Raw genomic sequence first — 13,317 nt, 5'->3', positions numbered from 1 at the left:
CAACGCCAGAAATCAGAGATAAAAGACGGGGATGGGGAGCAGCCTGACAGCCCCCGAGCGATTGGGAAGCTCTGGCTTGGCTCAGAAGGTTCAGAGATGGGGAAAATGGGGAAAAAAGGGAGATGAATAATAGGGCAGATAACTGTGTGCTCCAGTTTGGGCTTTCCAGCCTCGTGCCCATCCTTCCTGTGCATCATCATGTGAAGATGCCCCTTCCACTCCAGCCCTGGTTGCAGCCCAGCCTCAAGTTTTTGCACCACAAAAATTTTCTAAGGTTTCAACGTTACTTTTGTGCCACGGATTCTGAAAAGAGAAAAGTTTTCTTGATTTTTTTTTCCCCCATGGTGTTTATTGAAAAGCTCTGCAGCAAGACTCTGCTTTCCCTCACCTGTCCTGCCACCTGCTTTCTGCCGTCACTTCTGTTTTCTCTGCTTTTTTATTTTATTTAGCCAACGAACAAGGATGTAAAGTATCTGGAAAGAAGAAGAAGACGGAGAAAACCCTTCAAATCCACTTACAATTGTATCACAAAATATTGGCCAGCTATTCAGCAGCATCCACACACTTGTGAGCTTGCAAGCCCCTGAGCATCCACCTCACTCATAATTCCCGTCTTGTTCTGAGTACGAAACCTCCTGGCTCAGGCACGGTCGTGTTTGCAGAGCTTTGGATGCTCTGGCAGCTCAGCAGGACCTCGATGAGTCCCAGCGATAGCAGCAGACATCGGATACTTCAGGAGCTGCCACCAGAAATACCCCACTTCGGACGAGCAGTGGGTCAGGAGCAGCTTTCTCCTGGTGTCATCTAACCGAGTTAACAAGAGCTGCGATGTCCCTGGGTGGAAATAACGAAATTAGCTCACCAGTCAAGAAGCTGATGATTTATGGTTTATGATCGCTCCTCTCGCTGCCCCAGCGTTGTGCCAAGGCGCAGGGCAATGATGGGCTGAGCCCAGCCACCTCCAGTGGGTGATGATATCAGGATCGAGCCCGGGACTGGGTTGGTTTGGCCACAGCTTTTGGCTGGAGATGATTTACAAACCCCACTGAAGCCTCTGGATGCTGCAGGTGAGGGAGGGCTGGACATGTCCCATGGGGCACACAGAGAAGGATGGGGAACAGGGAGCTCTCCTGGCCCACGGGCGCACTAATCCTGCCTTGATTTCAGCTCTGCTTTCCTCTCTTCTCCCCCAGCTCGCCCCATCCAGAGCCTCCTCCAGCCCCGAGAGCTCGTCCAGCCAAACTCCATTAATCTCCGCGGCACGGAGTCATTAGGGGCGGATAAAGCTACTTACCCCGATTCCTTCCTGCTCGTCTCGATCGCAGCCAAGCATTTTACCTTGGCGCCGGCTGCCTCCCGCCATCAACAAGCCAAGGTGTAATGTTACTGCCTGTTTGCTCTCGCCTTTCCGTGTTTCTCCAGCCCCGTTTAGACGTGGCAATGAATCCAGCTGGGGATGAGGGCATCAGGGGCTGCAAGGGATGGGGTCGAGCACTGAGCTTTGCCCGTGGGCTCTGCCGTGAAGATGATGCAGGGCAGCAAAGCCCACATCCGTGCCCAGCACCAAGAGGAGCCCTGTGGACCAGAGGAGCAGCGATTATTTTTTAGATGGGCTGCAATATCGGTCCTTCGTGGAATTAGAAAGCTGGGGGGTCTGGGAAGCTATACACTGGTTAAAAATAAAAAATACAATAAAATAAAAAGGAGGAATAAAAAGTATTTCCAGGTGTTTCGCAGTGTTTCCCATGGGGAAGGTGAGCCCCGTGTGTCTCGTGATGGATTCAGACCCAATCCTTACATCACACTGGGAAATAACAGCACTGTGATGCCAGCACGTTGGCAGGGATGTTCCGGGGAGTGAATACCCAAAAAACTCAAAGCACAGCCCGCAGGGGATGGGAACAAACCCGAGCATCATGCAGAGAGCAGGACCGACCTGTGGCTCTGCGAGCACCTCTCTGGCCAAGCCACTGTATTTATTTTCCCTCCTGCTCCAGCCCCTCACTTCCTTGCCTGCGTCGGGGCCGTTTATTTATTCAGCCTCCCCTAATCGTCCCGTTGGGCTGTTTCGGTGGCGCGGGAGATGCTGCCCCAACCCAGACAAAAAAAAAGTCCCTCTGCTCTGTCAGGGCTATCAGCAGACACCAGCCCCAGAGGCCGGCCAGGAATTTTAATTGAAATTGCCGGTCCTGAGCCCAGATAAGGCCCAGCATCACCCCGCGGCCAGTGGGGCTGCCCAGAGCCCCCCCACTGCCCCCCTCCCCAAAATGGGGCTGCTCTTTTTGGGGACCCTGACCCCACTTTATACCCTACTGGGGAGCTGCCAGCCCACCACCCGCCACCAGAACAGCACTGGGACATACTGGGAGGGCACTGGGATGGGCTGGGGGCTCCGGGCATCCCCCCGCCCGCCCCGCAGGAGCTAGGTGGTCTGCGCCCCGCCGCCTTATCAGCCCTTATCTCCCCAAGCCGCTCGCTAATGTGACCTTAATGGAGCTCAGATCGGCTCGATTTGTTTTATTGCAGCTTAGCCCAAATCCGCCCCCCCCCCTCCTCTTAACCCCCCCCCTCTCCGCCCGGCCTCGCATCCCCTTGTTTTGGAAATACAGAGGTGAAGGGGTCTGGCTCCTTCCTCCCCACCCAGCCGTCGGGGGGGGGCTCTGCTGGGTAAAAGGGGGCTGCAGGGGGGGGGCAGAGCATCCCGCCCCCCCCGAGGGGCTGCGACCCGCCCTCCCCTGTCCCCCCCCCCACACCCAACCATCCCCGGGACCCCCCCCCGTCTCCCTACCTGGTGCTGCCACAACGGGAGGGCAAAAGCCGGGGAGCGGGTCCCGGAGCGCACAGCCCCATTTTAACCCCCCCCGGCTGCCCCCATACCCCTCACACATCACCCCCCCGTCGGAAAGATGCTGCCCACCCCCTTCTCCGTTAAGGACATCCTGGAGCTGGAGCGGCGGAGCGCCCCCGGAGCCCCCGGGGCCGGGGCCGGGAGCAGCCCCGACGGGGGGGGCCCGCCCCCGCCGCCACCGGGTGAGTGGGAGCCGCGGGGACCCCCCAGGACCCCCCCCTTTTTGTACCACCCCCCCTCGGTGCCAAATACCGAGGAGCCGGCTTTCCCCGCTGCTGGGGGTGCGAGATGCCGGGTTTCCTACATTCCCCCCCCGTCTGTTTTTTTTTTTCACCTCCCTTTCCCCCCCCCCCCTTTTCCCCCCACCCCTTTTTCCTCCCTTTTCTTTTCTCCCCTTTTCCCCTTTTTCCTTTTCCCATCCGTTATCCCCCCCTTTTTTATTTATTTATTTTTCAAAAAAATTTCGGGGCTTTTGCACCGGCTGCACGGGGAGGGGGGGGCGACGGGGGGGGAACGAAGCGGACCCAGCTCATTCCCCTTCCCCTGGGGGGGGAGCAGGGGTTGCAGACCCCCATTTCCCACCTCTCCCTGGCCATAGCAGCGCCTGGGAAGGTCCCGGTGTCGCCCTCTTTGTCCCCCCCCCGGGACCCCGGAGCCCCCCGAGCCCAGCCGGGTCGGTAGCGCTGGGCCTGATCCTGCCCAAGGGCACAAATGGGGGCGCTTTGGGGGGGGCGCAAAGTCCCGTTTCGATGCTCCCTAAATTGTCCCCGCGAAGCCGCCCCAAGGCATCGCCGTCCTCGGGTTGCTCGGAGTCGGCTGCGGGCACCGGGGGGGGGCTGGAAGGGGGCGAGGGCATCCTCGGGGCCCCCCCTGCTTCCCCCCACCTAAATTGGACGAATTTTCCCTTGCTCACCTTTTCCTGATGCACGGCGGCTTCAGAGAGGAGAAAAAAAAAAAAAAAAACGGGAAAACCAGTAAGCCCGGAGCTGGAGCACTGGGAGGCACTGGGATGAGGAGCCAGGGGGCTGGGGAGGGCGAGAGCACCCCGGGGGGGCCGGATGGGAGCCCCCCAGCACCCCATTGCCCCGCAGCCCCCCTGCATCCCCTGAGCCCCTGCTGCAGTTCCCAGGGGACCTGAGCACATCCCGCCGGCAGCGGAGTGATGCACAAGACCCCCAGAAAGAAAATAATAATAATAGTAATTTAAAAAACGAATAATAACAAAATAATAATCATAATAACTTTGCATCTTCTTGTAAAATTAATGGGTTTTCCTCCTTCATTCCCAGCCCCTTCGTTTTGGTCCTTTGGCTTCAATTCAGGGCACTGCGAGGTGCGGGTGCTGGAGGTAAATCCTGCCTGGGGCTCCTTCCATCCCCGTGGGGCAGGATGTGGGGAAGGGGATTTGTGCTTTGGGGTGCTCAAACCTGCAGCACATCCCATAGCCCTGTGCCCCTCCGGGACAGGACTGCCACAAAAGGATGAAATAGAGGCATTATCCAAAATTCATGCAACAGTCACACCCCTAATTCCAGTAATAATAATAATAATAATAATAATAATAATAATAATAATAATAATAATAATAATAATAATCTTGAATCTCCATTAAGCATTGCAGTAAAAATTCATATTAAATTTAGCAGCTGATAACCCTGCTTCATCTCATTCCCAAGGGGTCCCACTCCCAATTTAATGCTCTCTCCGGCAGCAGAACCAGGCTGGGCGCTCACTTTGCTTTGGGTTTTTGCTCCCTGCAGGAAAATGTTTGCTCGCCCACCCCTTGGAGGCAGAGGAGAAGAAAAGCGACCCTTGCAGCCACCCCAAGCAGCGACACCGGCGAAAACCCCGCGTTTTGTTCTCCCAAGCTCAGGTGTTTGAGCTGGAGCGGCGCTTCAAGCAGCAGAAATACCTCTCGGCTCCCGAAAGGGAGCACCTGGCCAGCGTGCTCAAGCTCACCTCCACCCAGGTGAAAATCTGGTTCCAGAACCGACGCTACAAGTGCAAGAGGCAAAGGCAGGACAAATCCCTGGAGCTGGCAGCCCACCCTCTGCCACCACGCAGGGTGGCGGTGCCGGTGCTGGTCAGGGACGGCAAACCTTGTTTTGGGGGGTCCCAGCCTTACCCAGCGCCTTATGGCAGCCCGTGCCCCTATAGCAGCTGCTACGGCACCTATAGCAGCAGCCCCTATGCTGGGAGCTCTGGGGGGGGCTACGCTGGGGTGCTGGCACCGTGAGCTCGGGCACGGCTCAGCACCAGCCCACGCACTCGTGAGAGGGGGTCAGAAATTGGGGGTGGCCGAGGAAAGGGATGGGAGCACCCGGAGGGGTTTTGCCAGCACTGCCAGTGGGATGTGGTGGGTCTGTCCGGCCCCTCCGCGCAGCCACGGCTCTGCAAAGGAGATGGGGGCACCCCGAGGACCCCATCACCGAGGGCATTTATTTATTTGAATGTAAATGTGTCGGGGTCCATCCCGTCCCGCTCCCACGGGGGATTTGCTCCTCCAGGAAGACGGTGCAATGCTGTGCAGAGGGCTGTGGACACTGGATTTCTTCCTAAGGACAACCAGAAAGCAGGGGCTGCATCACTGTGCCTTAACTTTTTTTTTTTTTTTTTTTTTTTTTTTTTTTTATATGAATGCTCTATTTAATGCTTTGAGTTCCTCTGATCTTTTGGGATCCATTTCTGAGTGGTATTTCTTAATATCTTCCCAGCACAGGTGTTCATTTCTGTCTCTTTTATTATTATTTGCTATTAAAAAAGGGTGAAAGTGTGTGTTTTCCCTCTCCTAGCATTCCTCCTTTAGTATTTTAACTTCTCCCTTCCACAATTTGCATCAAAAGCTGATTCAAAGGGGAAAAAAATGTTAGTGCTGAACCAAGAGGTGCCCTGAATCAGGATCCATTGGCACCAAGTGCTTTGTACATTTACCTACCCTATACATATATTTAAGCTTAAGGATGGGACTTATGAGGTCTGAAGACATCATTTATGGCCCTCCATCTATTGAGAGGGGCTTCCCAAAATCCCAGGGTCAGGAGATGTTTAAAACCCCAGTGTTTGTGGGATCCCTCTGCCTCCTACCTGCTGGGGTGAGCTTGTGGTGCACACCATTGCTTTAATCCCTCCTGTTTTCTGCCCAAATTAGAAATTCTCCACTGCACCAACCACTGAAAAATGAAGCAGATCTCTCCCAAACTCACCCACATTCTCAAATCAGGCAAAATTTCACTCGAGACCAGCGGCGAATTCAGCAATGGTCAAGGAGGGGGGGGTTCCCATGCTACTTGCCACCAACGCCACATCCTCAAAATCCCTCTTTTGGACCCAAAGGCTCAGTTCTCACCAGCTACAGCTTATTCTGTAGCCAGCAACGAAAGGAAAAGAGGCTTGAGAAAAAGAAATCTGTGCAATGAGGCTGCCCAGGACAGACGGAGGTGCTGAGTGCACGGACAGCATCAGGTGTCGGAGTCATGGCAAAGCAGAGGTGCAACAGCCCCAGCTCGACTTTATAGGAAAATGGAAAGGGTACGACTTGAATAAAAGGATTTTCTGGAAGGAAGGAGAAAGCCTAACTTCTGGGCAGCTCGCATTTTTTTTCACATTTTTTTCACATTTTTGGGCAAGAGCCCAAAACAGGCAAATGCCTGAAAAAAAAAAAAAAAAAAAAAAAAAAACATTTTCTGACTCTCTTTGCAAACCTGCTGAGCTATGGGTTTTTGTTGTGATTTGGTTTGTATGAATTTATTGTTGTGGAAGTTTCTGGGAAATTTTGTTCTGTTCCTTCAATTTTTTATTTATTTTTTATTTATTTTTATTTTTTGCATTCAGCATCACTCCATGGCTCTTGGTCCACAGCCACCTGCACGGCACCGCTGCGGCGGGGGCATGAGGACAACTGGAAACGTCTCTGCTGCGGGGCATTTCTGGGTTCCGATTGCTTCATAAATCTTGCCAAATTGCCTTTCCCAGCTGATAAGAGCATAATGAGGCTGAAATATTGAAGCTGCTGAAGTTTTCTGAGCGTACAGCTGCCGTAACCAAACACCTGCCTATAAAGCCCCAGCAAAGTCCTTGGGGGATTTCGGGAAATCTGTAGTTTCCCTTTTTTAGGGAAGGTTTTTTTGGAGACAGAAGCACAGGAAAAACAAGTGCAAATAAAGGGGGCTCTCAAAAAAATAATAATAATCAGTGATTAGGGAGTTCAGCTGTGTTTTTTCTTGGAAACAGCAAGATTTAGTTCTTTGCTGGTGCCTTTGAATGTAGGGTCTTACAGGACAAGTGGGAAGGCAATGAGATTCCTTAAATAAATGCTGTCCCATTCCGCAGCTGGCTGAGGAATTAGTCTGAGATTTAGGCTTAAATTTTCACATGAATCTTCTGCCCTTTTCTGTGCAAGCATTTACTGCTGGATCCACTCTCCCTGTCTGTTACATCTCCATCTCCCAGCCCTTCTTAGAGCAGCTTTGTGAAGCTGCTGGAAATGTCTTTGCCATGTTTCCAACAACCTGAAAGCTCATCGAAGTGAAATGTTTCGAAGAAAACTCTTCAAAATACAGAGACAAAAAGAGTTCTAGGGATGGCCCTGGACATAAATCATGCCCAGAAGCTGGGGCAAGCAGAGCATCGTCCTGCTGGGGCTGTGGGGAGGATGCAGGGGATGCTCTGCTGGGCTCTGCTCACCCACAGCACCCAACCAAAGCTGTGCCAGTGCTCTGCCACTGCTCACCCCAAAACCCCAAACCGGGATCGTTTGGGTCCCATAAAGGATGAACTCACTTGGGCATCTTTCTCTTATCATTTCTAGGAGAAAGGCCACGGGGTGAGCTGCTGGCACAGGGGGAAGCTTTGGCGCATCGGTGGGGAAGGGCACCCCGGGGAGAGGCTCTGCACAAGAAGAGGGAGCAGCAAAAAGCCCTGCGGGAGCCAAGACACCACCAAAGGGCGTAGACTCCTGCCTGATCTCCAATCAGGCCCTGGAGGCTTGGCCGCCGGCCGGATAAATGCGGAGCCAGGAGGGTGGGAAGGCAGTGAGGTTGTGGGCAGCGGGAGGAGAAGGAGATGAGTGCTGGGGTGCTGCCCCCAGGGGGGCAGAGAGCCCCCGGCAGCCCCCAGAAGACTGTGCCCACCTCATCCAGACCCCGGACATCCTTCCTCATCCAGGACATCCTCTGGGATGGGGCTGAGCGGAGAACATGGGCAGAGCAGAATGAGAGAAGAGGTTTTGGCAGCCCAGAGGATGGGGAACCAGGGGCTGCCCCAGGGGAACCCCCCAGGAGCCCTCGTGCCCCAGGAGCATCCCCAGCCCAGCCCCAGGATGCGGACACAGGTAAGGGGATGGGAAGATCCCGCTGAGCCCTGGGGCTGGGAATGGCTCCAGGATGCCCACCTTTGGGTCAGCCAAGGGGCTGGATCCTGATCTGGCTTCTTTGGAGCCAAAAAAAATGTGCTTGAAATGTCAGAAGTGCCGGAGAAGCAGCAGCCGCGTGCAAAGCTTTCACCAGGTGCTTCAAATAAGTCCAAGGACTGGAGCTACCTGTAACTCTGTTTAATAAAAAGCCCATTTCTGTGATAGCCTGGTCCTTGGTGCAGCTGTCAGCACCGTGCTGTTGCTGCTGTTGCTGCACTCTCTGTTTGCTTTCCCGTGTGCTCAGCACCGGTTGCAGTGCTCTGCTCCTGCCTGCAGCATCGCACATCGCGTGCTTCGTTAATACCCATCCCTCTCCTCTTGAAACAGCACTGCCAGCACCTCCTTCTAGCACACAACCACTAAATTTGCAGAAGCAGCAGAGCAAAAAACGGCAACGTGGCTTTGACCAGTGCCTCCCGTGCAGCAGGAGCAGCTCTGCCCTCCCAGCCTGCAGCGCCTTGCACGAGCCAGGCTGGGCTGCGGCGTCCAAAAAGCAACCGTGAACTCCCCAGTGCCTGGCTCTTACTTGCTAAAAGAGACCTCGCCAGGGGAATTTTGGCTTTACGTGCCGATTCTATTAAAAGAAACTCCGATGTAAAGCAAGTTCTGAAACAGCCACCCAGCCGGTTATTAAGAAAAATCATTAAAAGCCGTAGCAAATCTCCCAGAATGCGGCTAGTGTAAATCAGCACAGCTCCAGGGATTTCGGCAGGGCTAGGATGATTTACACAAGCTGGGAGTTAAGCCCATTGTTTCCATCCCGAGCATTATGTTCGCTTCTTAAGAAAATATACTAAGAAATGACTAAAGGAAAAAAAAAATTGGCCCGCTTCCACCGCAAGCTGGGTAATACACAGAGAAAGGAACTAAGTGCCTAAATAAATGCACTTGGGGAGCTTTCACAGCTACAGGTGATGCTGCCCAGGGAGGGGAAGGTTGCAGCTTGTCTTCTGATCCGGTTCCTTGCCCATAGAGAGTATCCAGGCTGTGGGGTTTTAATTAAAAAGAAGCAAAAGCTGAGCAAAGGAGATGACTTGCTAGCTCAAGGATGGAAACTTATTTTCCCTTTCATGGGAAAGGGGATGTTTCCAAAAAGTGCCCGATGCCATAAAAATCCCAGGGCCATAACGCATGGAACCGCAGTACCTTGAGTTTTTAAGCAGAGCTTCACCAGCAGTGAAAATTGTCCCTTTCTGGGTTTGTTTTTCCTTGGAAGTTTGCGTATATGAATTAGGAGAGGGTGGTATTTGGGAGAAAACAACTCCCTTCTGTGACTTTAATTCAATAAAGTGGGGAGTTCACTCCGTTAGGTAGAGAGATCTCCAGGGTAATGTGAATATTTTAGTGTATAGAAAGGGATAGAAAATAAATAATAATAATAATAATAAATAAATATAAGAAAGAAGAAGAAGAAAAAAAAAAAAAAAAAAAAAAAAGCAAGGAAAGAAGTGATTTGGGGCAATTAATAAGCAAGGAAGAAAGCAATTTGGGCAAATTCCCAGCAGGTAACTATCAGCCTTTTCCTCCTGCAGATGCCACGGCGGAGACCCCCCTGTGCGACTGCGTCCCCTCAAAAAAATCTCTGCCCCGTGCCCCGCGAGCCTCCCCCCGACCAGCGAAACGCTCGCGGGCGGCGTTCACCCACAGCCAGGTCCTGGAACTGGAGCGAAAATTCAGCCACCAGAAATACCTGTCGGCCCCGGAGCGAGCCCACCTGGCCCAAAACCTGCAGCTCACCGAGACCCAGGTGAAGATTTGGTTCCAGAACCGGAGGTACAAGACCAAGAGGAGGCTGGGGGGATCCGGCCTCGGCGGACTCGAGCCCGGGCGCAAAGAGGCTGAGCCACCCCCAGCCCCGCTGCTGGCACTGCATGGAGGCACCCGCTACCTGCCCTGCCTCTACTACCTGCAGGCCTGGAGCCCCGCGGTGTGGTGAGCACGGAGGCAGGTTTTCCTCTTCAAATATTTAATTTTTCCCCACCCTGTCCCGCGCTGTTCTTGCTAATGGTGATTAGGAGATGGAGATTCTCAGCCCTGGCCGCGGTGATGCTCGGCGTACTTCTAGTTGCAGCCCAAGCCTCTCTCGTTTCTGTTATTTTTTAGCCAAACAAAATGCCTAAAAAAAAAAGAAAAACATAATCCTCAAAGCTTTTAAAAGGGGTCAATCTGCAGCCATAAAATAACACCTGATTTTTGGGGGGCAGAAAGCAAGAGCTGCTCTGTCCCGGCAGCAAGAAATTGGCCCCGTGCATCCCTCTGTGCCCATGCACATCAATGGGGCAAAGCACCAGCAGCTGACCCCACGCTGCACCAAGATGGCCCCAGATCAGCTGCCTGGGCCCCAGCTGCTGCCATCATCTGATTTTCATTTTTCAGTTTAAAAAAAAATAGCAAAAAAAAAAAAAATGTATTTCTGCCACTGGTACCACCATTTCTCATGGACCTCACAGCTGTATTTCTTTCTAAGCTTTCCTTGTGCTGTCAGGCAGCACCACTCGGGGTAAAGTGTGGGGTTTTGGGGGAGAATTCAGCCCCTTTCTGCTGCAAGCAACCAAAACCTGAAGTGCCTGATGGCCACAGACCTGCTGCTGGGGCCACCCGATGCCACCGGTGCCTTAACAGCCGTGGGAAGCCGCGCCAGGAACGCAGACAATAGTGCAATGACAGATGAGTTTTGCATATCCGGGTCTTGCTGCTGTTTGAACACCAACATACAAGCTATTTAAAATAGCAACCACTCAAAGAGTTCAACTTTTCTTAGAAAAAACAACAGTGCCCAGCATTTACCAGTGCCAAGGCAGCAGGAGGATGGTAACGCCTTTCTTGCAGAGTGGCAGAGCGTTTTGTTGTGTGTGTGTGTTTTTTTTTTTTCCATAATTGTGTTGTTTCAGTGCATGTTCTTGCAAAAGAAAATTAAAAATCAGAGTGGTCCAATTCCTCCTGCAGCAGGGGAATGGAGAAAATTAGATAAGGGTAAGAAACTGCTGAGATCCATCCTTTTTAATAAGTTTATTCAGATTGATCTTTTGTTGTGCCAAGGGATCCAGAGCTTGCAAAGCTTTTGCATGGACGTGGCAAGAGATGAAGCTGGCTGGGGGCAGGGGGATGAGGCAGGGAGAGGAGAATGTGCAAAATGAGCCCTTTGCGGTGGATATTCAGTTGCTAGTGCCATAAAAGCCGTTGGCCCCAACTGAAGGACAACCGCTCGCTTTCTTAATTATCCAAAAGTAACTCCTAATATCTTGAGATAAGGTTTTCTCCCAGCTCTTGCTCTCAGAGGCTGTTTTTCAAAATCCCCTGGCTCTGTTGCAATGTGTGTCCAGCTCAGTCCCGCTGCTTATCCACTTCGCTCGCCCATTGCTGGGAACAAAAGAGCCCTTGTGGCCTCGAAGCCAAGCCCCCCAAGCTCCTGGCACCCGAGCACTGGGGGAGGATGTCCTGCCCAAATCCACCCTTGTGATGCTGCAGAAAGCAACTTGGAGACGTGATGTTTGCACTAAATACACCAGGAGAAAATCTGCAGCCACCCCCAAGCCGAATTGCACCCAGAGAGAGAAAAGGACGGGGCTGACCCCGCACCCAGGACAGGATGGGGATGCTGTTTTGCTGGGAAGGACTAAACTGGGCCCCTTTTTCTTCACAGCTGGGAAAAACAGAGAAACTCGCCTTGCTGGACAGCTCTTTGGGAAAATGTTTGTAGCTACTTTGTTTTTTTCCATTCGTGGTTTATGACCAGTAAAGCACCCACTTGTTGCTTCAGCAGCCACCTGCTCATACTTAACTTTGCTGATATAAAGACCAGTGCAAATAGTTGCTATTTTTGTACATATTTTTTGATACTATTTTATCCGATGTGCACTGTCCTTTGGAATAAAGAACACAGAATCTTTATTAAGAACAAGCTGCCTCTGTTGGTTCCTTGCTCCGGGTTGGGATTTTCCTCTAATCCCTGTTTCTGCCATGAAATCACCCCGGCTGGCCCACCTCACAAAAATGCCACTTGCACCAAAATTGCCACTAGCAAATCCCTGCTCGTCCCTATTTGTAGGGCCTCAGCACCAAACCCTGCCCCATCACTTGCCCAGCTGGATACTACTGAGCATCCCCTAATCTCATTTACTGCCTTAAGTCTTAAATCTGATGAGCACAAAGCAGGTGAACATTTCCCCAAAGGAAGAGTTTATACAGCAAAAACACTTTCTTTACCACCCCAAATTACCTGCAATCCCACAATTTAAACACAATCCCCTACAAACACTGCCCAAAGCACCGGCCCCAGCTTTGATTTCTGGCCCTGTCCTCAATCCCTTGGGTCCAAACAAGCAGCATTTGGCTCAGCAGGACCCCAAAACCCAACAGTGATGCTGGGGAGCTGCTGGTGTGCATGTTCCCCCTCGGGACCACTTGTCACCCTGCAGGGACAGCCTGTGGTCCTAGGGCTGGATGCCAGCTCTCCTCCCTGCCCAAACCCTGCCAAGAGCTTTTTTTCCCTCTCAGTCTCTGCCCTTATCCTCTGCAGTCTCCTGGTGCTTTCTTTACAGAGACTTACTGTTTGTTTTTCTCCTATATTTTTTTTTTCAAGCACAAAGCAGGAGGACAAAAAAAAAGGGCTGTAACATTTTGATAACCAAATAATCCAAGAGTGTGAAGCACTCCCCACAAGGGGAACGAGATGGCAGGCTTCCCCGGTGATAAATAGCCCCTCGATTAACGCAGAAAAGAAAAATCCCACCCAAACTACGGAGACACGGAGTTTTAATCAGCCTTAACGAAGCAGAACTCCTGTTTGTGTGCGACCAGAAAGAGAAAGCATCATTTAACGTCTGCCGATTGGTGTCACGCTCCGCCACTAACATATCCATCAAGATTAAACGCTGTCTAATGCTGACATAACATTTACACTTGTTTGTGCCAAATCATTTACTGAAAGCTAAAAAAAAAAAAATAGAAAAATAGGGCTGCCTTTGGATAATGTAACTGTTGACTAACATTTGCATGCAATAAACCACACACTTGGCGAGAAGGCGTGGGAATGGGGCCAAGGAAAATCTTTGGCTTG

At 52.0% G+C, this 13,317-nt stretch overlaps 2 protein-coding genes across 2 annotated transcripts; both read left to right on the top strand.

The window, feature by feature from the left end:
- Positions 1-2,906: 2,906 nt before the first annotated feature.
- NKX2-6 (NK2 homeobox 6) lies at positions 2,907-5,084 on the top strand (the record flags this gene model as incomplete). The annotated part of the gene is made up of 2 exons (XM_082779586.1): positions 2,907-3,030; positions 4,609-5,084. 2 exons carry the CDS (start codon positions 2,907-2,909, stop codon positions 5,082-5,084), a joined length of 600 nt encoding a protein of 199 aa, XP_082635712.1.
- Positions 5,085-7,909: 2,825 nt separating this feature from the next.
- On the top strand, positions 7,910-10,194 carry NKX3-1 (NK3 homeobox 1; the record flags this gene model as incomplete). The annotated part of the gene is made up of 2 exons (XM_082779585.1): positions 7,910-8,177; positions 9,791-10,194. The coding sequence occupies 2 exons, from the start codon at positions 7,910-7,912 to the stop codon at positions 10,192-10,194; spliced, it is 672 nt and encodes a 223-aa protein (XP_082635711.1).
- Positions 10,195-13,317: the final 3,123 nt, after the last annotated feature.

The sequence above is a fragment of the Aythya marila genome (genome assembly GCF_965140915.1).
Source record: "Aythya marila genome assembly, chromosome: 26".
NCBI classification, from domain to species: Eukaryota; Metazoa; Chordata; class Aves; order Anseriformes; family Anatidae; genus Aythya; species Aythya marila.
This window is presented reverse-complemented; position numbering and strand designations above follow the sequence as displayed.